The 22,268-nt window shown below is 43.9% G+C and overlaps 1 protein-coding gene across 2 annotated transcripts in view; it reads right to left on the bottom strand.

Moving 5' to 3' along the window:
- LOC111158707 (phosphodiesterase 10A) overlaps positions 1-22,268 on the bottom strand; it is a 570,570-nt gene that overhangs the window by 41,087 nt on the left and 507,215 nt on the right. For both annotated transcript variants that reach the window (XM_022520920.1, XM_022520921.1), the window contains 6 exons: positions 19,511-19,653; positions 16,978-17,070; positions 13,902-14,088; positions 6,462-6,604; positions 4,139-4,222; positions 2,466-2,616 (listed from right to left, as the gene is read on the bottom strand). In XM_022520920.1, coding sequence (XP_022376628.1) covers positions 2,466-2,616; positions 4,139-4,222; positions 6,462-6,604; positions 13,902-14,088; positions 16,978-17,070; positions 19,511-19,653 — 801 coding nt within the window. The remainder of the gene's footprint in view (positions 1-2,465; positions 2,617-4,138; positions 4,223-6,461; positions 6,605-13,901; positions 14,089-16,977; positions 17,071-19,510; positions 19,654-22,268) is intronic.

Below are 22,268 nucleotides of genomic sequence, written 5' to 3'. Positions count from 1 at the left end.
GGAGGACTGAGAAGTCGGGAGAGAACCGAGTGGAGAGGCAGATCAAGGGGGTGTGTTATGATGGAGGAACAACAGGGCGCTCTGCACAGACAAGCCAGTGCCGGGAGAAAACACACAGAGGGAGGAGGGGAGGGGTGAATCCCTAGAGCAGGTCCTCTGGGGAGTGGAGTCAGTGTACAAGGTCAGGAGGAGAGGGGGGGCTCTGGAGGGGAGCCTGGCGAATGTTGTGGTGAATGTGTGAAGTCAGAGCCCGCAGCGGGAGACGCCGACAGGCAGGATGGGGTCTGCGGAAGGCCCACAAGTTGAACTGGGTGCCTCCCTCCGACCTGCTCCTTTCTGGTCGTCATTGAGCAGACCTCGTTTCTGCTGCAAACCTGCTGGGCGGGAAGGCCTCCCAGACCATTGGCACCCATCACCTGCTGGTGTTTGCACGGGAGCTGTCCTGCAGGCTCTGAGGACAGCTGAATTAGCTACATTCTGAGTATGCTTTGGGTTTGTTCCCAAATTTTCTGCTGTTGTCAACCACGATGAATCTGGTAAGAAATTTCAAGGTCTTTTGTTTGTTTTTTAAAGATCTTATTTATTTATTTGACAGAGAGAGACCACAAGTAGGCAGAGAGGCAGGCAGAGAGAGGGAGAAGGAAACAGGCTCCCTGTTGAGCAGAGAGCCCCGATGCGGGGCTCGATCCCAGGACTCTGAGATCATGACCTGAGCCAAAGGCAGAGGCTTTAATCCACTGAGCCACCCAGGTGCCCAGAAATGTCAAGGTTTTAAAATCTTGGACAATAGGTAAAAGCTATTATGTACATTTTTCCACTCTTTTTTACCTATTTTATTTTTATTGACATAAAGTTCAACTGTTCGATTAAAAGTATGCCAGAATCAAGCATGTGAAAATAATTTACCAAGTGAAGAATTATCTTTAACATACTCATTTAGCAAGATCAAATGCTAATTTTTTTCAAAAAAATTTTATTCATATAGTTGAAAGAGAGAGAGACAGAGACAGAGACAGAAAGAGCACAAGTGGGGGTGGGTAGAGGGAGAGGGAGAGAAGCAGATTCCCCGCTGTGCAGGGAGCCCAATGCTGGGCTGGATCCCGGGACCCTGAGATCATGACCTGAGCAGAAGGCAGACGCTTAACCTCCTGAGCCACCCAGGAGCCCCTAAAATGATAGTTTCTAATAGCTCCATCAGAGATTAAATATCGCTTTTAAAAAATATATTTAAATTTTTACACATGTTATTTTGGGATTATTTTTAGCCAAAAGAACTGGACTTCTTGTGAAAACATGATGATATCATTCTAAAGATGAATTAGGAACTTAAATGAGTTAATCTGTAGCTGCAAATTTTCTCACTTATCTGAAATTTTCCATTTTTGAATGTGTATTTCAAGGTAATTTGGAAGTATAGTTTCCATGGTTGTCAAAGTCACAGGCTATCCTATGGCAAATAAGACAATGGACTCCTTCCTTAAAAGGAACTAAATGGAAAAAGTGCTGAATGTCTTAGAAATATGGGATCCAATGAAATGGAAAATCAGAATAATTTATATGAAAAAAGAACACATTTCATCTTTCCTTGGTAATACACTGTAAGTTGTCTGGCTGACTAAGCCCTACCAAGAGATTACTAAGGAAAGAAGGAAACATTCTGACTCTTTAAAATAGCACTCCCCACCCCGCCACACAACATACCTTCCAAGCTCCCGGCCCAGATTGTGAATTTGGTCTGACGGGAGAGAAGAGGTACAGGACTGGCCCAGAGAGGCGCTGGGTTCTAGTGCAAACGTGCCCTTGGGAGAAGCACAAGTTCCTTGACTCGGGGATGAGGAAGCCCCTTCTCTGCACGGTCTGGGGCAGAAGACCAGTTTTATGGAGGAGAGGAGAGGGGACTCGACGCTGGGACCATGTCGGGGCGTGACGCGCCTGGCAGTTGCGTCACCGAGTACAGGGCTGGGCAGCGGTGCACGGATGGACTGGGCAGCCCCAGTCGCTCAGGGTTACCAGCTCTGGGCATGCCAAGTCAGGAAAGTCAGGGAAGCCTCACAGAGCCCACTTCCTCGTGGGACAGGGCATCAAATACACATTTATGTCTCGACCGTATTGAATGAGTCAGTGTCCTGGGTTCTCAACTCAGCAGGATACGCCTGCATCCCCCAGGGCACTGCGCAAGGAGAAAGACAGACTTTGTTTACCTAACGAAGACTTCCAGAAGACATAAACGGGAAGAGAGACCATTAAACTAGTGCTTCCTCAGTGGGAATTTCTGTATCGACATCTCTTGTTCAGAATAATATGACAAACCCTCAGGCCCGGCAACTTTACAAGTTTCTTCCACTGCGCTCCCGACCTGCCGTGGAATCCCACGTCACTCACCCCCCCCAGGACGGTGCTCTGACACGCGTGTGCAAATGCACGCAGGCACGTGGAACGGGAAGGGCAGGTGTGTGCGCACGTACCTCAAGGTCGGTGAAGAGCCCGTGGTTGTTCTGCAGGATGGCGTACATGCAGTGTGCCACCGTGACGGCGTGCTTCCAGTTGTGGTACGGCACCCGCCGGTAGTTCTTCTTCACAGACATAATAAAGCGACACAACTTTTCAAGCTCAAAGCTGTGTGGAGAAGAAAGTGTTATGACAGAAACTGGGAATGAGTCAGTACATTGTAGCTAGAACTCTGGCCTCAACACATACGTCTGAGCCCACAGGGACGCACGCGCCGGGCCCCACTCCCCACCCCCGTCTCCCCATCCGCTGGGGAGGGGAGGCTCTTGCTGAGCCTCTGATCTGACACACTAACTGGCCCCCCGGGGGGCACACACCAGAACCAGCTCCCTGGCAGTCACTGCATCACCGTCCCCCCATCAAGCATTTTCCACATCCCACCGTGCTCAACAAACATTTCATCACCCTGTCCAAGGGTGTTTTGAGCTCATGTTTTCCAAAAAGTGCACTGAGATTCATGAGCTGCTGTCTGGAGACCATGAGAATTCCCCGGATGAGTGACTATCCTTTCAAAACGGACCCGAAGTACCACGGCACACTCAAACTATTGAGTGTGGCCAATGGCTACACCAAAATCCTGACACAGGGCATAAAACAGTAGGACACGTTTCTAGTGTGCGACATTGCTACTCTGTTTTATTTCTACTCATTTGAGGTCCCAGCAGCTCTCTTGAGGAATTTAAGGCTGCTTAAAACAAAAGTACATCAATATAAAACCGGGTTCTTTAAGATACTAAGGAGATGAGAGTTCATAAAACTTCTAAGATACACAACCTTTTTATTTCCCACTGAAAATTTTCATGTACTTGATATATAAGGTATGTCATTATAAGAGTTCCAACTGGTCAAACTCCCGAAGGATATCCAGGAAATGAGTGGAGTTGATTACCCCGTGCACGTCCTCGCAAAGGAGCAATTTATGAAAGTGACTGACAGAGGTTAAGAGAAGACACAGAACTCAATAGCAAGGGAGCGACAATTTAGTTCCAGAGCAACTAAAAGCCTCTATAACTTAATGATTAAATGAGTGGGAAAGAGAAAATGAAAATTATTCTTTGCATTTTCAGCATGTGAGCTGAAGCTGTAAAAAGGTATGTGGAAAGTCCTGAAAGGACCCTAGGGCAGGCCACAGGAGAGGGGAAGGACCCACAGGGGAAGGCAGCCACAGTCGAGTCCCTAGTCGTGCGCTTGGTGTGGAATCAGGAGACCTGTTTCCTTCACACCTGTCCTATGGAGGCTGACAGCTGATGCTAAATTCAGTGCATGTTTTCCAAAACACACCTTCACACAGTACGAGATTCTGTGGAGCAACAATCCCTACCTTTTCCCACTACACAGCCTACGGTAATTTCCACCTGTGTTTTGACCATCACCTGGCAGACACATGGTTGGTTGCCAAGGACAGCCACCCTGGCAAAGAGCTTGGCAGGCTGGAGGGGGAATCCAAGAAGGCTATCAATCTGTCCAACAATCTCAGCCTTTTTTTATTTAGATATTTTGAAAAAATTATTTATATATGGCATATTTTCAGATAATTATCAACCAAGAAAGTGACAAGGCATTTAGGCAGGGGGTGGAAGAGGACGTGTCAGTCAACAGCTTCAGACGGAAGTTGTTACGTCGGTCATACCAGGACGTCCCACAGGACCGATGGACCATGTACACAAAAATCCCAGGCCACATGCTTTCGAAAGGACCAATGTCAAAGTGGAATCTGGAATGAAAAGAACACGAGGTTGATTAGCAAACATAATCAGGATAAACACAAGAACAAATAAAGTAATTTAACTTTTTGTCGATTAAGAAACTAAAAAACCCCCCAAAAACCAAAAAACACAAAACACTGGGAGTTCAGCCATCCCTTTCCCTGTCTTCTCAGTCACATCTTTGTTGTATTTAAATGTTTCCAAGAGGAAATTCCACACATTCCCTTAGGAACTTAGCCCAATATTTAAGCCATTGCTTAACTTTCTATTAAACAATCTGTAACAAATGATGTTGTGGTTGTTATCAGAGCAATGAAAGAGTACAAAATAATTGTATTATGAATCCTACACATTTTACACAACTCATAGACCCAGGGGAGGCGGTGGGGTGGGGAACGGGACACAGAATTTTTTTAGAGTTAAAAATTACTCTATCTCCTATATAAGTCCAAAGGAAAAACTTCATAAAGACAAACATCCAATGTTATCACCTATTTTTCATTTGCTAACTTAATTACTAACATTTAACCCAAATAAACACAATGGTAAAATATTAAAAGAAACCATGTTCCCCTAGTTAGCCTTCTGACACCAAATGTATGAGTTTTCCACACCAAGCAATTCTCCAACCCTCTGCAGACACCAACTGCAATTTGATTTACATCTGATACTACCCACAGCCGGTGCAGACCATACAGGTTAAGGGCTCAGTCCCACGAGACTGCTCCCCCAGCCCCAGCTCTAGATGCCAATCGCATGTCCTGGCCACCCATACTTCTGACCACTGGCCATCAATCAGAGGTTTCCACCAACCCCATCTCGGGTTTAGAATGCACTGGAATGGCTCACAGAACTCAGGGAAACACTTGACTTACTTTTGCTGGTTGATTATTAGGGATAAAACTCAAGAGGCAAATGGAAGAGACACACAGGGCAAGCCACGTGGGAGGAAGGGGTGAGGAACTTTCACCGCTTCTGCAGGGGCACCATTCTCCCAGCACCCAACGTGTTCGCCAACCTAAAAGCTCTCTGAACCCCTTCTTTAGGGTTTTTGGAGGTTCCACTGCATAGCAACATTTGATTAAATCACTGGCAACTGGTGATTAACTCACTCCCCAGTCCCTGTCCCCTCCCAGGCGGTCTGAGGGTGGCTGAAAATTACAGCCCCCAAACCACACGGCTGCTTCCTTGGGCAGGCCATCCTCCTGTAGTCCTGCAACAGCATAAACTCCAGTGTGGTTGAAAGAGGTTCACGATGAATGAGAAAGACATCTCTCTCATTCCAATCACTAAGGAAATTCAAGGGTTTTAGGAGCTGTGAGCCAGAAACTAGCTACAAAGACCACATATATATATTTCTTATTATATCAAAATATATACTATATATAAACCATTCAAAGATAAGCTGAAGTGAATAAAAACTCTTAAGAGTTTATCTGAGCAAAAATCCTCTTGAATAGGGCAGTGCCAAACCGATAGTGTCCAGGAGCGCTCTGCAGAAGGAGCCAGAAGAGACCTGTGCGCACAGAGCAAAGACGGGCCGTCACCGACCCACTACGGCTGCCAGGCCAGCCGGCTGTCTGACCCGTGTGTCCCCACTGCGTCTGTCACATAACCTTGAGGCATTTCAGGCTCAGACTTTGGTTTGCTCCCGTGGGCTCCTCCAGCATTAGAGTGGCCACAGTCTGGCCGCCTCCTGGTTAATTAATATTTCCGATTCTAAGGCAAATATGAGCTCTGGGCTATCCCTGCAGATCTTCATTGTGGAGTTCCATAGTGCGGGCCTGCACTGAGGATGAACACGCAAACCGTCACGGGTCCTACTAGCAGGAGCTCACAACCATGAGCACGGGGTTAGAAAACAAAGTGTGAAAGCTGCACTCACTATTACTAAATTCTAAAATCCAGTCCGCAAATTTAAGAATTATATGGAAATGAAAACTTTCAGATGCCATTTTCAGTAGTAAGTGCCATACAGATGGTGTAAAGGAGGCAGCGAAGTACAAGGAAAACTAACATTTAATGCATTTCAAAATGGGGTTGAGATTGTTTTTAATGACGAAGAGATGTGGCCCTCACATCCACGCTCTCTCATGAGATGTGGCGTCCCCTGAGAAGGGACCACGGCCACACTGGCACCGCACAGGTGACACGGTGCTTGCGACGCTCCTTCTGCACCCATGTCGCCCCAGGCCGAACCAACTGAGGAACCTGCCAGTGGAGAAACAGACAGGACGGGGCCCTCACAGTTCGATCTCCTTGCAGAGGCGCACGGGGAGGCTGAAACGCATGAGGTCCTGCCACTCCTCCGCCGTGCAGATGCTGTGGTAGGACAGCTTCTCCATCGTCACCCGGTAAATGCACTCGGAATGGCGGATTCGGTGGTACATCTGCAAAGCAGATCCGAACAAAAGGTAAGACGAAATGAGCTGAGTGTTTAAACTAGTTCTGTCACCAAGAATCAGACCTAGAGCTGAGACCACTGCTGTTACCCATTAACTCTCATGACTCTGCACTTCCATGTACCCTGAAGACGCCCACGTGGGCTGCTGAAGTTACAAAACGCATAAGATAAAAACAAACACGGCATCTTCCTTTTGAAAGATGTATCACTTCCGCATCCGGACAACCGTCTCTGGATGGTGAGGTTCCTTGTATTTATCCACTGACCCCTCCTGCTTAGACCCCCGGCCCCCGGAACCATGAGAAGTCAGGGTCTGCCGCTTCTAGACCACACGGTCTGTGGTGTTCTGTTCCCGTAGCCCAAACCCATGGAAAAAATTAACATTTTTTTTCCTATGTCTCTTTTTATAAAAGTATTTATCTTAGTTCTTGGTGATGTCAAAGTCCTTTAGTCCAGGGGATCTCAACAACGTTTGACCATGAAGTCCTTCCTCAGTAAAAGAACCCGGGAGAGGCATGCCCAGTAAATGAACAGTCCTTTAGCAATTACACGCACGCACGTGCCCTGTGCAGATCCACTGTTTATATTAAAATAGAAATAGAAAAAGATAGAAATACAAAGTACTTACCTTTAATATTTTATTACTGAGCAAGATTCTTTTTATTCTTATTAAATGATTACCTATTTTATAATTAAAGCACTAATTAAGTATGTTATCAACTGTCAAGTTTTTTCTTTAGTAATCTGTGAGATGGCGATGTTAAGGTCTGGGTTCAGTCTGATTTATTTCAATACCCAGAGATTTTCAGTTATACTATTGGGGAAAGACATGCCATAAACAATGTGGATCCAAATGGAATACAGGACTGGTTATTCTTATGCATCACACTTAGAGTGTCGTCCGTAGCCACTAACATTTCTGGCTTAAATTCACATAACTTTCCATTTCCCCTGAGAACTGTCAAGCGAGTTAGGCATCATCCACCAGGCTCGAAACCAATGAGACTTCATAGAACTCTTCATGGGGAAGACTTTAGTAAGGTAAAGCTGTTTCATAAAGTAAAGCCATAAAAAACATTCCATTTTAGAGGAAGAAAGAGGTAAAAGGGAATACAGAACAATGGGACAAACAGAAAACAAGATGGCGGATTTATACTTAAACATATGATGCGACAGTGGAAACATCCTGGTTAAAGACTGCCTGACGGGATAAAAAAGCAAGACCCAGCTTATGCTGCTCACGAGAATCCTAAATGAAACAAGATAAAAGCAGAGAGGGAGACAGACCGTAAGAGAATTTCAATCTCAGGAAACAAAATGAGGGTTGCTGAAGGGGAGGGGTAGGGGAAGGATGGGGTGGCTGGGGGATGGACATGGGGGAGGGTGTGTGCTATGGTGGGAAAAAATAAACAAATTAAAAAAAAATTAAAGACCTAAATAAGGTAAAATGATGGAAAGGACACACCACTTAACAACAGTCAAAAGAAAGCCCGAGTGGCTAGATTAATCCCAGAGAAAGTAGACTCCAGAGTAAAGACTATTACCAGGGATAACGAAGGATTATTTCAAATGACAAAGGAGCACATATGTCAAGAGGACACTGTGTTCCTAAACATCAGCTGGTTTTCAACAGATGTGTACAGGCAAGAGGGCGGAGAAACGACAGCAAGTGTAATAAACAGTGCTGGACCAACTGACACTCACATGCAAATAAATAAATGCAAGATGACCCTTGCCTTCAACTATATGCAAAAACTTACTCAAAATGGGTCACAGACCTAAATGTAAAACCTACACTTCTAGAAGAAAACATAGGAGAAAATAGTTGTGACCTTAGGTTAGGCAAATAGATCTTTGATACAATGCTAACAGCATGATCATGAAAAGAATTAAAACTAGAGCTACCCTGTGACCCTGCAATTGCACTACTGGGTATTTGCCCCAAAGATACAGATGTAGTGAACAGAAGGGCCATCTGTACCCCAATGTTCATAGCAGCAATGGCCACAGTTGCCAAACTGTGAGAAGAGCTGAGATGTCCTTCAACAGACGAATGGATAAGGACGATGTCGTCCATATACACTATGGAGTATTATGCCTCCATCAGAAAGGATGAAACCCAACTTTTGTATCAACATGGACAGGACTGGAGGAGATTATGCTGAGTGAAATAAGTCAAGCAGAGAGAGTCAATTATCATACGGTTTCACTTATTTGTGGAACATAAGGAATACCATGGAGGACATGGGGAGATGGAGAGGAGAAGTGAGATGGGGGAAATCGGAGGGGGAGAAGAACCATGAGAGACTGTGGACTCTGAGAAACAAACTGAGGGTTTTGGAGGGGAGGACGGTGGGGGGTTGGGTGAGCCTGGTGGTGGTTATTAAGGAGGGCATGTATTGCATGGAGCACTGGGTGTGGTGCATAAACAATGAATTTTGGAACACTAAAAAGAAATAAAATAAAATAAAATAAAACAGAAAAAAAATCCCAATTGGACTTCTTCAAGATTAATAACTGCTCTCAGAAAGAAACTGTTAAGAGAATGACAAGCCAAGCCAAACACCGGGAACAAATATTTGCAATAACTTATCTGATAAATACCTTGTGTCGAGAACATATGAAGGACTATTAAAACTCAGTAAGAAAACAAACAGTTGTAAACAAAAAAGAGCAATTTGAGAAGACACTTTACCAAAGAAGACACAGAGATGGCAAATGCGGAGGAACCAGACGCACACAGGTGTGCTGGGAATGTACCAGGGGCTCAGCTGCTTTGCAAAACAGTTTGGCAGTCTTCCAAACGGCCCTCACACCTGACCAGCCAGTCCAGGCCTAGGCATCTACTCAATGGAGACGAGAGTCACACTTACAAACACTCGTGCACAGATGCCCACTGCAGCTTTATCTGTAATAGCCAAAACCTAGAAATGACTCAGATGCCCATCCCCCGTGACTGAGTAGTTTACAGCATCTCTACTCAACGAACATTCAATAATAAAAAGGAATGAACTATTCATACATGCGATGCCATCAGTGAATCTCGAAATAGTTGTGCTGAGTTAAAGAACCCAAGACAAAAAGAAATACTGATTTTAGGATTCCATTTATATAAAATAACTCCAGAAAAATGCGAAGTAATTTACTATGGTAACAAAAAGCAGATCTGTGGTTACCTGAAATGGGGGGCTGGGGGTAAAGATGGGAAGGGTCGTGAGGGAGGTTTCCAGGGGCACCCAGAAACACGTAACACAGTGGATGTGTCGTGACTTGGTGGCAGTGACGGTTTCCTTGGGCTGTGTGTATGGGCACTTGTCACGCTGGACACTCGGGACACACGCAGTGCATCGCGTACTTATAAACCTCAGGAAAGCTGCTTAGAAGTGCTCTGTAAAGCCTGTGAACACGTGGATGTGGGAGTCACGTGACAATACGACGGTGACAAGAATACTTGCAGACATCTGTTTCCCATGTGCTCTCTTCGCAGGATGCGTTTACTTGGAAAAGCAGCTGTTTTCTTATTCAGTGTGAATGTGACTTGCGATGCCAAAGTCAGATTAAATACTATTTATTTGAATCTGTCTTCCAAATAATGAAATATTTATTGACTGTACTTTGTCATCCTAAAAGATGGGCACACTTGGAATATCTACCTTTTTGTGAAAGATGAGATGTGTAGTAATATATGAATTCAGCAACTATTCCAAGTACTTTGCCACACACAGCAAATGCGTGGGGAGCACGATGGAAATAGAAGTCCACTTCAAACCACCTCCGTAACTGAACTGTGTGGGCCAGCTGGTGTACAACTCCCCACCTGAACCTGGACCAGGCTACAAATGCAAAGACAGAATTCCTCTTAACTTATTCATGACTTCCCAGGGATGTTATTTTTCTTCTTTAAATTTGGGTTTAGTTTGGTCTAAACATTTAATCATGTTTGCATCCAGGTTTTGTGATGCAACACCCAGCAGGTTAGAAGAGCTCTGGACCCTCGCAGCCAGTTCCTCTAATGACACAGCTGAGTTAACTCAAGTTCACGGACAGTGACACATTCTTCAAGAGACACAGGGAAACCTAGACAGATTTTAAGAGGACCGACTTCTACCTCCTTAACTTTCACACATACTCTGATCTAAAAAATGACTTTTGTCCCCCTCCCTTTTTAAAATAACCCTTCCTCAAATTGCTTAAACACAAAACCTCTTGAAACATAGGAAAATATGAAATACGGTATTAATGAGGTCTAATAGCAGATTCTGAAGTTTTCATAAAATATCGATGGTGGTGAATCTAAATAAATCTTCAGCTGACAGATCATTTTGAAATAACCTTTAATGATGGAGTTATCGGTACTTCTTGGCCTCTTAGCTCAGGTGGAGTTTAAACTGAGAGAAATTGCTATAATAAAATTCTTTCTGCTATTTACTCATTAATGAAGGCAATTCTTAGGGACTTCCTGAAAAATTCCTCAATGAGTAGGAATAACATTGTTATTATTACATTGTTGCTGAATAGCGGGAATCTAATTCTTAGGGCTTCCTCAAAAATTCCTCAATGAGTAGGAATAACATTGTTGCTGAATAGTGGGAATCCAATTCCTCAGTGTCAAAGAATAAAGTTCCGAAGATGGAAGGGAGACAGCCAGAAGGAGTTGTATGGGCTGAGACAGGATATATGTCTGGGGAAGAGAGAAGAGAATGATGGCAGAGGCTTATGGAAAACTCTCTTCCAAATAACGAGAAAAGGAGGGAAAGCGTTTCAGAGGAGAAACCTGGCAGACACCGCCTGAACCAAGTGATGAAGCCATCACCAGTGAAAGAACGTGTGCCTGCTAACGGGACTCAACGGGAACACATCATTCCTCCATATTCCTGTCAAAATTACAACCTAATATAATCATGCGGAAGTACCTACAAATCCAAATTGAGAAGCGTTCTATAAAATAACTGGCCTATGCACTTCAGAAATACTCAGGTCATGCAAGGCCAGGAGTCAGGAATGGTTCCAGATTAAAGGACACTAAAGAACTTCACAGTTTAGCTAACGGTTCCTTGTGCCATTTGGCTGAGCAATGTTCCTCCAAACTTTATGTTGAAACCTTGAAGCCCCAGTACCTCAGAACGTAACACATTTGGACACAGGGCCTTGAAGGAATGAATTAAGGTAAAATGAGGTCAGCAGGGTGGGCCCGCATCCTTACAAGGAGGGGGGTGAGGACACAGACACACACACAGGGAAGACCGTATGACAAGCATCCTTACAAGGAGGGGGGTGAGGACACAGACACACACACAGGGAAGACCGTATGACGACACGGGGGGACAGAGGAAGGCCATCTATAGACTGAGGGGAGAGGCCTCAGAAGAAATCAAACCCACGGCCATCCTGGACTTTAGCTGCAAGGACTGCGGCAAAATAACTTCTGTTCTCTAAGCGCCCGGTCTACGGGGCCGCTTCGGGCAGCCTCACGCACTAAGTGCCAGCGTGAGCTTCTGGACTCTTAAATCATGCAGTGGGGAGCAAGATGACAAGCCTGTCTCTAGAAAACACAAGCCAAAGGACTCAGGGGTTATGAGAGCTTTTGTGTAAAACCTGCTCCCAAATGGCTCAGAGGAACACGGCAGCTGTGAGCGAGGCCGGGAGAGACAGGAGGAGGAGCATCGGCCTAACAAGGTTAGCATTTCTGTATTGGGGAGCATGGGGAGGCTCTAAGGGAATCTTTGCATTATTTTTACAACTTTGCTTTCTGTCTGAAGTTCTTTCAAAACAGTGTAAAAACTTACACTAAACTTAGTTTCATTCTAAAGTAGGTAAAATGCATGCATGGGTATATTAGCTTTTTATTTTAAGCCACAGACATCTCATTAGGATATAATACATCCAATAATTTGTATTTTTTGTTTTTGATCATTACTCATCAAAATTTCCCAACATGGTTGCTTTGAGCACTTGTATCCTAATAATAATATAAAATACACTACCATGAGGCAAAACTAATTTTTGACACTTATTATTCATGTCTTAGATTATCTTAATTAATAAGACACTCTTAAGAATAAAATACATTACATTAGATCAAACTTGTGTGGGTTCACAGAGATACATGTTCAGAGAGAGGAAACAAAGACGCTGTGATTTCCAGTCATGAGAGCCCGCTGTTGTAGTCTTACATGGACTATACTGGCTCTCAGCAGCTATAGTAGATTCCATTGGACACACTCAAAAATCGATGAATATCAATATTCAGGATATATTTGAAATTATATTCTGCGCAACTTTCAAACGAAACAATTATGTAAGCTGTCAATATTTTTATTTATGGGGAGAAACACAGGTACAGAGAATGTCTGAAGCAGAACGCATCGGACAACTGCGTGCATGTGTTTCAGAGGAACCAAGCAGCAGGAAAGGGCCCCGGAGGGGGGGCGGGGAGGTCCATGGTGGCCAGCGGGAGGAGCGGCGAGCTCACGGAGCAGCGCCAGCCCAAGTGCAACCCGTTAACCCTCGTCGCCCGCGCATCCTGTTTGCCATTTTTGTTCCTAATCATCCTTCAGCCACTTCCATCAGCTGTGTGGCTGCTCCTGTGGAACTTGAGGTTCTATTTCCAAAAAGGCCATTTTTCTACACTAGTAAAGTATTAACTCCCATTTAGGTTGGTTTAGCTTTAAAAAAAAAAAAAGGTGAATAAAATTATCCCTGACTTTTTAAAAAATAGTAATATCAGTGAAGGATACTAGCGTATACAGAACACTGATGTTTCATGCAACTATTTTAAAGTGGGACCCTGTAAGACAAGTGGAACTTCACGTAGGACGCAGGGACCAGGACAGACGCGCCATGAGGGTCAAGTGAGCGGACTCCTAGAGCGCGACCCCGGCGGTCTTCGCACAAGAGTCATTGCTCGCTTTTGTACAAGGCTCTCAAACGGATGACACACGACAAACATAAGGGTTTAGGTCCCATTTTCCTTACTCACTTCAGTAGACACCATGAGACATAAACCTGCTTGAACAATTTAGCTTTATATTAATCTCATTTTTTATAAACAAATTCACACCTTGAAACAAATGCTAAAATATTGGACTTTTTTCCCCCAAGCATTTTAAGACATTTCCTAATATATGTGGAACCCGGAATCACCGTTTCTCACGTATGAAGGAAATACTGAGAAAACCTAACAAGACAGCAAAACAAAACCCGGTCCTTTCCCCTACTTGACTGAAGCAGTTTTAACGCTGATACTGACTATTTGAAAAGCCCTTTAAGGAAGCGTCACTCACGTTGGCACAGTGTAAGGCTAAAGCGCAGAAGACAGCGAACATCTTGAAGTTGTTCTCGTCCGTCTTCGAGAAGGCACTGCCGCTGATCTTGTTCACCATCTGCACCACGCCGATCACGCTGCCTCGGCTCACGATGGGCATGCACAGGATATTCCGGGTCGTGTACCCCGTGTACAGGTCCACTTCCCTGCGCCACGGGCAAGGCCACGTGGCAGCGCACAAGCACAGGAGAGAATAAGCTGCACATTCTGCCATAAATCTCAACTCGGTTTCTCAGTTTATGCGCTTCTCTTACAGATAATCGTAATGGGGCTGCCCAGCTTCTAAGTTCAAGGACTATGTGACATTTGAAAGTGTTTCGTTAAAATCTCTTCGAAAATATTCTAACCAATTTGTTCTTTTGTTTTCAAGAGTTTTCCAGAACAGCCTCTCGGAGACTTTCAGCTTGTCGTTCAGTTTCGCGTATGCACGGCATGGTTAAGAAAACACACATCGGGGGCACCTGGGTGGCTCAGCCGTTAAACATCTGCCTTCGGCTCAGGTCATGATCCCAGGGTCGTGGGATCGAGCCCCGCATCAGGCTCCCTGCTCTGCGGGAAGCTTGCTTCTCCCTCTCCCACTCCCCCTGCTTGTGTTCCCTCTGGCTTTCTCTCTGTCAAATGAATAAAATTAAAAAAAAAAAAAAAACACACACACATCGGATGCAGGGGACGGATATGATAAATTTGGTAAAGTCACATGTTCCTTCGAACTTGGTCCTATGTTATGAGAGCTGCAATGCACACGACACACACACTGTTCTTGTTCTGTGAATGGTCTGAACGGAATACATGGCCGCCATCCTTGAACGGACTGCTGCCAGCCTACGACGGCTGAGAACTTGTGACAAGAAATGTTATGGCCCCAGGTCACCTGGGTGGCTCAGTGGGTTAAAGCCTCTGCCTTCGGCTCAGGTCATGATCCCAGGGTCCTGGGATCGAGCCCCGCATCGGGCTCTCTGCTCAGCAGGGAGCCTGCTTCCCCCTCCTCTCTCTGCCTGCCTCTCTGCCTACTTGTGATCTCTGTCTGCAAATAAATAAATAAAATCTTAAAAAAAAAAAGAGAGAGATGTTATGGCCTCAAATACTTACTATCTGATCCTTAATAGAACATTTTGCTGACTCCTGGTTTAGAGAAAATATTTTTGGCAAACAAGACTCAGTTCCACAGACACAACCATGTACCTGAGGGCAGTGACTGAGATGCTGTCATTCGTGCTCCTTGAACCGCTCTGAGATGCACGGATCCGGTGGTGGGTGTCAGTGGCTCAGCCCTCTCCCCTGTACAGGGCTACTCCGGGGCACAGGCAGACCACATGTTATTTACCGACTCACCGGCTCATGGAGGGTATTGCTTTGTTAACAGCCAGTTTTTTGGCAACTGTGAATAATGATGTTGTGGAGATCTGCATACAAAGTTTTGTGTGGACAGATGTCGTTTTTCTTGGTACCCACGTGTGAGGCTGATGCAGCACAGTAAGCGTACGCTTAGCTCTACAAGAAACTGTGCAGCCATTTTCCAAAGCGGTTGTACCATTACACACTCCCGTCAGCAGAGTGTGTGAGCCCAAGTGTCTCCACATCCTTGCCAACACCTGCTGATGCCACTTTCAGATTTTTTAAGATTTATCTATTGGGGGAGGGGATTGGCAGGGGGAAAGAGAGAGAGAATCCCAAGCACATGCAAACTCAGAGCGAAGCCTGATGTGGGGCTTGATCCCACGACCCTGAGCCACTCAGCACCTGGCTAAGGCCACTTTCTCAAACTGTATCCACTCAAATTGTTGTGTACTGAGGTCTCATGTCATATTTCTGCTTCCCCCACATCAAACATCTGCTCGTGTGTTTAATGGCTATTCATGCACCATCTTCTGTGAAATGTCTGTTAAAATGCTGGGTCCTATTTATTAAATTAGGTTATCTTATTATGTGCAAAGAGTTGTTTACATCCTCTGGATGCAAGTATTTTGTCAGATACACGTTTTGCAAATATTTTCTCACCATCTGTTGCTTACCTTTTCACGTTCTTAAAAATTGATCCATAAAATTTTTACATAACAGTTTTAAATAAGGATATATAAATATTTTCAGTATTTGAACCCTAAAAAACACGTTTGGTTTTTTTGGAAAAAACGGGGGTGTTTAACTGTGTTTACATTACAAGTTGCACATATTTGACACTGATCAAATTTCTGAAAATACTTATTGTTTATGCTATTTAATCGCCTTTTAAAGTAATCAAATGTTTGAAGTAAGAGAACTCTACTGTCAAAGTATCTGAACTGTTACTCCCTACCAGTCACAGCATCAGTCTTCAGACAAAATTGTAATTTTGAGATTTATAAAAATCAGATTACATAATTTGGTTTCTAGTTCTCCAAAGAAGCTCAAAACAAGACAGAAAATCTTTACATGCCATCTAATATCCAATTTTAATAATATCCAGTAAAAGCAGCAATTTATGGAGATCCCACTTTGTATCAGGCAAAGTTGCCAGATCTCTTATGAGTATTTTCTCTAATCTTACCAAAACCAAAACCAACAAAACAAAACAAAACAGAGAGCACCCTATAAAACGGGCAATTCTGTACCATCTTGAACATGAGGTGACAGAAGCTCTGTGAGATTTCGTAACTCACTCCAGGTCGCTCTAGAGCTAAGTAGGGACACAGCTGGAACTCGCAAGGAGGCACTTCTACCAGTCACTGTGACTGCCTGCGGGGTACGGTCTGATGGAGGCCGCGCCCAGGACAGAATGACTAACACTACAATGAAAACAAAGACAGCCTTGCAAACTTAAACTCTTCTTGTAGAAATGGTTTTGTGACATTTTAATGTCTTATAGCTGGATCTCATTAATGGTTTAGAGTCTGTCATTTTATAAGAATCTGGAAACACTGAGTACTGACAACAGAGTTGGTTTAAAGAAAGTATAACAGGGCGCCCAGGGTAAGACGCCAACGGCACTGGCACGTGGGGAGCACAGAGGCTGCAGCAGATGGACAGGAGAGGCTGACGGGGCGTAAACGATTTCTTACCTGTTGAAGCGTGGGTCTGCATAGGCATCTGGAATGTTCAGGACTTCCCCTGTTCTTGCTACCTGACCAGCAATTCCTTTCTCAATTGAAAATCTGCAGATATAAAAGAGAGGGACATGCCAATTAAAATACAGATGTTGTGAAATAACTTGAAACGTTTCACTACCACTAAATATATTATGAAAAAAGCATTGTTTTGTTTTAAATACTTGCATTAATTTTACATGTACATATTCAAAATCCTCTTATATAAATGTAAAGGTAAAGCAGAGAAACACTGCACAGTAATCACTTCAGAAGCTTATTTAAAAAGATCTAATCCACAATATATTAAGTTATACTTGATCATAAACTGAAATTGAGAAATTAACTAACACTCTCCTCTACTGACCAATAATAATCTTTTATATTTGCAAAGTACCTTATAATTTACAGGATGCTTCAACATAAATTTTCTTTAAATTACTTAATTAATTAATTTATCCATGCCCAACGTGGGGCTTGAACTCATGACCCAGAGATCAAGAGTCCCATGCTCTAATGACTAAGCCAGACAGACCCCCTCAACATAAATTTTCTTAATTAATTCTCACTGTGTGAACAGAAGCCCATAAGGGTTCAGTAACCTGCCAACATTCCTAAAAAGTTAGTGGCACCATAAAAGCAAGAATACGGGTCTACACCGGTGTATTTTCTACCACGCATATAACCAAACTTAGAGGTTATGTCTGATTTGAGATACTATGCAGTACTGGGACCTTAAGGCTTTTGTAACACAAGCACTATATAAAAATAACACAATTTAAAACTCCTAGTATCTTTGCTTCTCTAATTTGTTAAATTTAAGAACAATCAAAATACAAGCATTATTTGATTACATTTAATTATGTTTAGATATCTAATATCAGCACTTTCTTTTATAAATACATTCTTATTTTGTAAATACTTTTCCAATTACAATATCACCAAAGTACATGCACTCATTTCAAAATTAGTTAAGAGCTCTAGAGCCCACAAAATCTACAGATTTCAATAGCTTAAAAATAATTTCCATAATATCACATTTTCAATATTATAGGAAATGACTATTACTGAAATAAAGCTCAAACTTAAGGGAAAAAAAAAAAAGACAGTTGACACAAAAGAGAATTAACTTTCTTAAAATGCCAAAAAGCGAGCAAGCTTGCTTTGTCCTGGTTTTCCTGTGGTTTGAACAACATGCCCAGAACAAATTGGACTGTTGTAAGCAGAGAGTGTCAGAATGCATGTCATGATTTATGCTTGGTTTCCCTGGTCTGCTATCTCCGGTCAGATCGCTAAGAGGCAGGCCCTTACATCAACGGCTGACATTAACTGGCCAACTGAGAGAGCTGCAGCCCAGCAGATCCCCCTGGTTCTCCCACGCTTGTCAACACAAACTTCAAGTTATTGTCTCCAAGATGAGATCGGTATCAGCCCTGGGAAGGAACACCTGCACCTTCCGCAAGAGAAATTACCTGACCAGACTGACTGAGGTCTAAGAAACCAAGAAACCAAAAATAAAACAAGTAAAAATAAAAAATCTAAATAGTGGCTCTAATTCGGAGTTCTGTGAGTGTGGAGTACAGGATCCGTCACCGTAGGGCCCCAGAATGGGGAGTGCTCTGCGGCAGGCAGCGGTGAGGACTGCTTTGGGACCTGTTCTCGCTCCTGTTCTTGCACACCTGCATGGCTCTTGGATGTGACAGGCCAATGAATAGCAATTCATAATTAATAAGGAATAGTGTATTACTACAGTGTTGTCACTACCAACTTCGTATTATGATGTGGAAAATATTTAAACAAGATACATAAGCAAAAGGGGTGCAAATGTCTAAAAAAAAGACCAAGTTTTGAATGTTAAGCTTGATTCTTAAAAGTTTGGTGACAGTGCTCCTTGTAGATGTTCAGATTGTGATAAAAGATTGAGCAAGCAAGCCTCTACCAGTTAAATGTCACTCTGTTCATTTAAGTGACAGAAACTGCCATTTAAAGAACAAAGAAGGCTTTAGTTTCTAGATGCAACAGAAGTGTGCTAGGTGACCGATTAAACCAACTGGTCAGTTATAGAATAATGTGTTTAAGTCATTAACTAAACCGGGTCAATTTCCACTGTGGTCTGGACTTGGAGACGGCCCCGTAGTATGTGAAGGATGGGGCAGTGGTTTTTAAGTATGCCCTGTTCCAAGACATAGGAAAACCCTGCAGACTCCAGGTGGGATGAACCTTTACCTACCTGGGAGCACTAGTAAGTTTTTCCAACATGATTTCCAAAAGGACCGCCTCCGGAAGACGGCATTTCCAGGAGTGACGCTAAAGCTTCCTAGGCGCGGTTTCGCTGGCACTGCAATGTCATTCCCAGAAGTACTACCTTCAGGAGGCGGGTCCTGGTGGGAATGATATCACAGTATGACAAGTACTGTCAGCACACCTGTGGATAGGCACAGAAGAGTGGGTAACGGGACACCCGCACAGCTGCAGTGGCCGCGTATGGACACTCTACTTCCAGCTGTACCTTATCTCTTTGGTCTTCTTGAAGATAGGTTTTCCTTCCTTTTCCTCTCCAATATCAAAAAGGTCTGAATATAACTCCTTGTTCTTATGGTCTACCTGGAAAAGTGCACAACGATCTGCATTCACCAGATTTTTTGCATATATCTAAAGACAAACAATAAAACAAGAGTAAGCCAATGAGAAATTCGGAGTTTAAAGGCAAACTTTATCAGACATAAATATAAATTTCAGCTGATCTATACTTTGTGGAAAATTAGCGCTCTGACTCCATAAATACAGGTACACACTGTCCATCCCTGTCTATGTGCTGACACTGGCAGATACCAGCATGAATGAATGAACAGCCGCTTGCACACGTGCCGTGGTGTGCTGGGTGGTGGGCTGGGTGTGGAAATATTGCAGAACTTCCTGTGGGCTGGAAAGCAGCTGCCGGCCTCCCTCCCTCACAGCCCCGCTGCACCGCGGCCCCTCCCTTCCAGAAGCTCTGGGGCTTTACCCTCACGCCTGGTGCTAGCCTCTGCCAGCTCTGAGGCCAGCGTCCATTTTGGCTGGCCGGCATTTGTGACGCAGCAGTTGTAAAGTATAATATGAAATACAACTACTAATGAGGCTCATACTCACATCTGTTGCATCTTCCCTGCTGCACTAAATCATGTGGAACAATTATGAAGTGTTTACTATGTGCCGACACTCTCACACCCTTTAGGTGTCTTCCTTCACTTAATCCCCACAATCATGATATTAAGTCAGGGAATATTTTTATTTCCACTTTACATGTTAGGATAACCGAGGCGCAGAGGTAACTGGACTTGTCCACCGTCACATGCTGGTAAGGGCAGACTGGGTATCTGAACTCGCACTAGCTGTTCTCATGGCCTGTGCTCCTGTAGCGAGTATGCTTTTTCATTTCTAATCGGAAAACTATACTCATCTTGTCATTCACTTGTTCATCGATTTCCTTCCACAATCATTTCTTTAATGCCCCAAATACCCCACTGTCCCCTCGGGCTGAACCCGCAGCTGTGGCACAGTGAGCACATTTACCCTGACTGAGAGTTCTGGGAACCTCACCCCTCCGCGTTTTAGACATGAAGTTATTCCCCAGAGAAAAAGAGTTGATTCTCAGAAGAAAAGAGCCATCACAAAGTATGCAAGAGGACATGGGCCACCTTGTGGCCAGAGGAAAATATAAAATCTCATGTAAAACTACTCTACAGATTTAATAAAAAGAAATCAAGACAGGTTAGGTACCCCGGTTCATCCCCACAGTATACACTTGTCTCGACAAACAGTACTCATTCAACGAATACCGGCCACGCCGGGGACTGGGTGTTATCAGTACAAGAACTGGCAGTTCGTCTCTTTCCGTTATCCGGAGAGTTCTGTGACAGCAGAAACTGCTGCTTTTTTCCCCCGCAGTATTCCAAAAACCCGGCACAATGCCTAAAGCAGAGGTCAGCTAAGTCCATTTGCCAAATCTAGTCCATTGTCTGTTTTTATAAATAAAGTTTTATTGGGAAGGAACTATGTTCATTCCTTTACGTATCGTTTGAGGCTGCTAGGATGGCCGAGTTGAGGGATGGCAACAGACTATGGCCCAGGAAGCATAAAACTTTACTATCTGATCCTTAACAGAAAAATGTCTGCCAGCCTTTCGTTTAGAACATGTAAGATCTCCATAACCCAAGAGCCCTCAATAACTGTTTGAGGGCTGATGAATGACATAGAGTTAGGAAGACTGAAATGGGAGTGCATTGTTGGCAAACAGAAGAATCACCCGTCTACTCTGCAAACTCAGGCCATCCCGAATCATTAAGTAATGATGATGATCCTATACTCTTAGAGATTACATTATGAAAAGTGGAATTTGCAGCCCTAGTGCCTAGGTCATGTTAATTGCTTAATACTTTGGCATAATTTACGCTAATATTTATAAAGACCTGAATGGAATGGATGATTTTTCTACAAAAAGGAAATGAATCAAGGAGTTGAAAAATCTGAACAGAACAGAATCATGAAGACAACTGTATAATTGTCAAAGAATGATCCCCAAAAAGGCCTCAGGCCCAAGTGATTTCAAGAATGAATTATGTAAGAATCTTCAACAAATAAATTCTCATCCAGTTTACAGTGTTCTATGTTCAGAAAGAACAAGACTTTTTCAGTTACGTTTAGAAAACCTGCCACGCACTGATATTGGAAATTGACAAAGACGCTATAAAAAAAGAAAATCATAAACCGATTTACCTTGGAAACAGAAGAAAACTCATAAATAAAAACTTTCAGCAAATCCAACCTAGGAATAAATCAACACATTACAATACCTATACCCATATCTAAGCCCCTACAACACCTGGCTTTGAACACCGACAGGGCGCGCACCCGTAGACGCACAGGGCCCCCATGCAGACTTAACTTGCCTCTGGACCAGCGCAAAAGCAGCAGTTTGAAAAGCTCCTAGAATGTATGTGAAGGAGAATCATTCACTAATTTGACAGCGTCTGCCAGATGAGCAGGAGCCTTCTGGGACATCAAAGCGCTGGTGGATGTCATTTTTGCATTTCCCTGGACCTCGCCAGTGCCGGTGGGCAACGCTCCCGCCCCGCACTCTGCTGTGGCCGTGTGAAAGCTGGAGGATGCTCCCCAGCCCAGTGCTCTCCCTCAACCTCGCTAAAGCTGGTGGGGTGTATGCAGTCTGCTCAAGGGATGCCCCTTGATCGTCTGGCTCTGGTGGCCGGGGAGGTGGTGGGTTGGCTAGC

This window comes from Enhydra lutris, unplaced genomic scaffold, assembly GCF_002288905.1.
Source record: "Enhydra lutris kenyoni isolate GAN:26980312 unplaced genomic scaffold, ASM228890v2 scaffoldscaffold62, whole genome shotgun sequence".
In the NCBI taxonomy this organism is placed as follows: Eukaryota; Metazoa; Chordata; class Mammalia; order Carnivora; family Mustelidae; genus Enhydra; species Enhydra lutris.
This window is presented reverse-complemented; position numbering and strand designations above follow the sequence as displayed.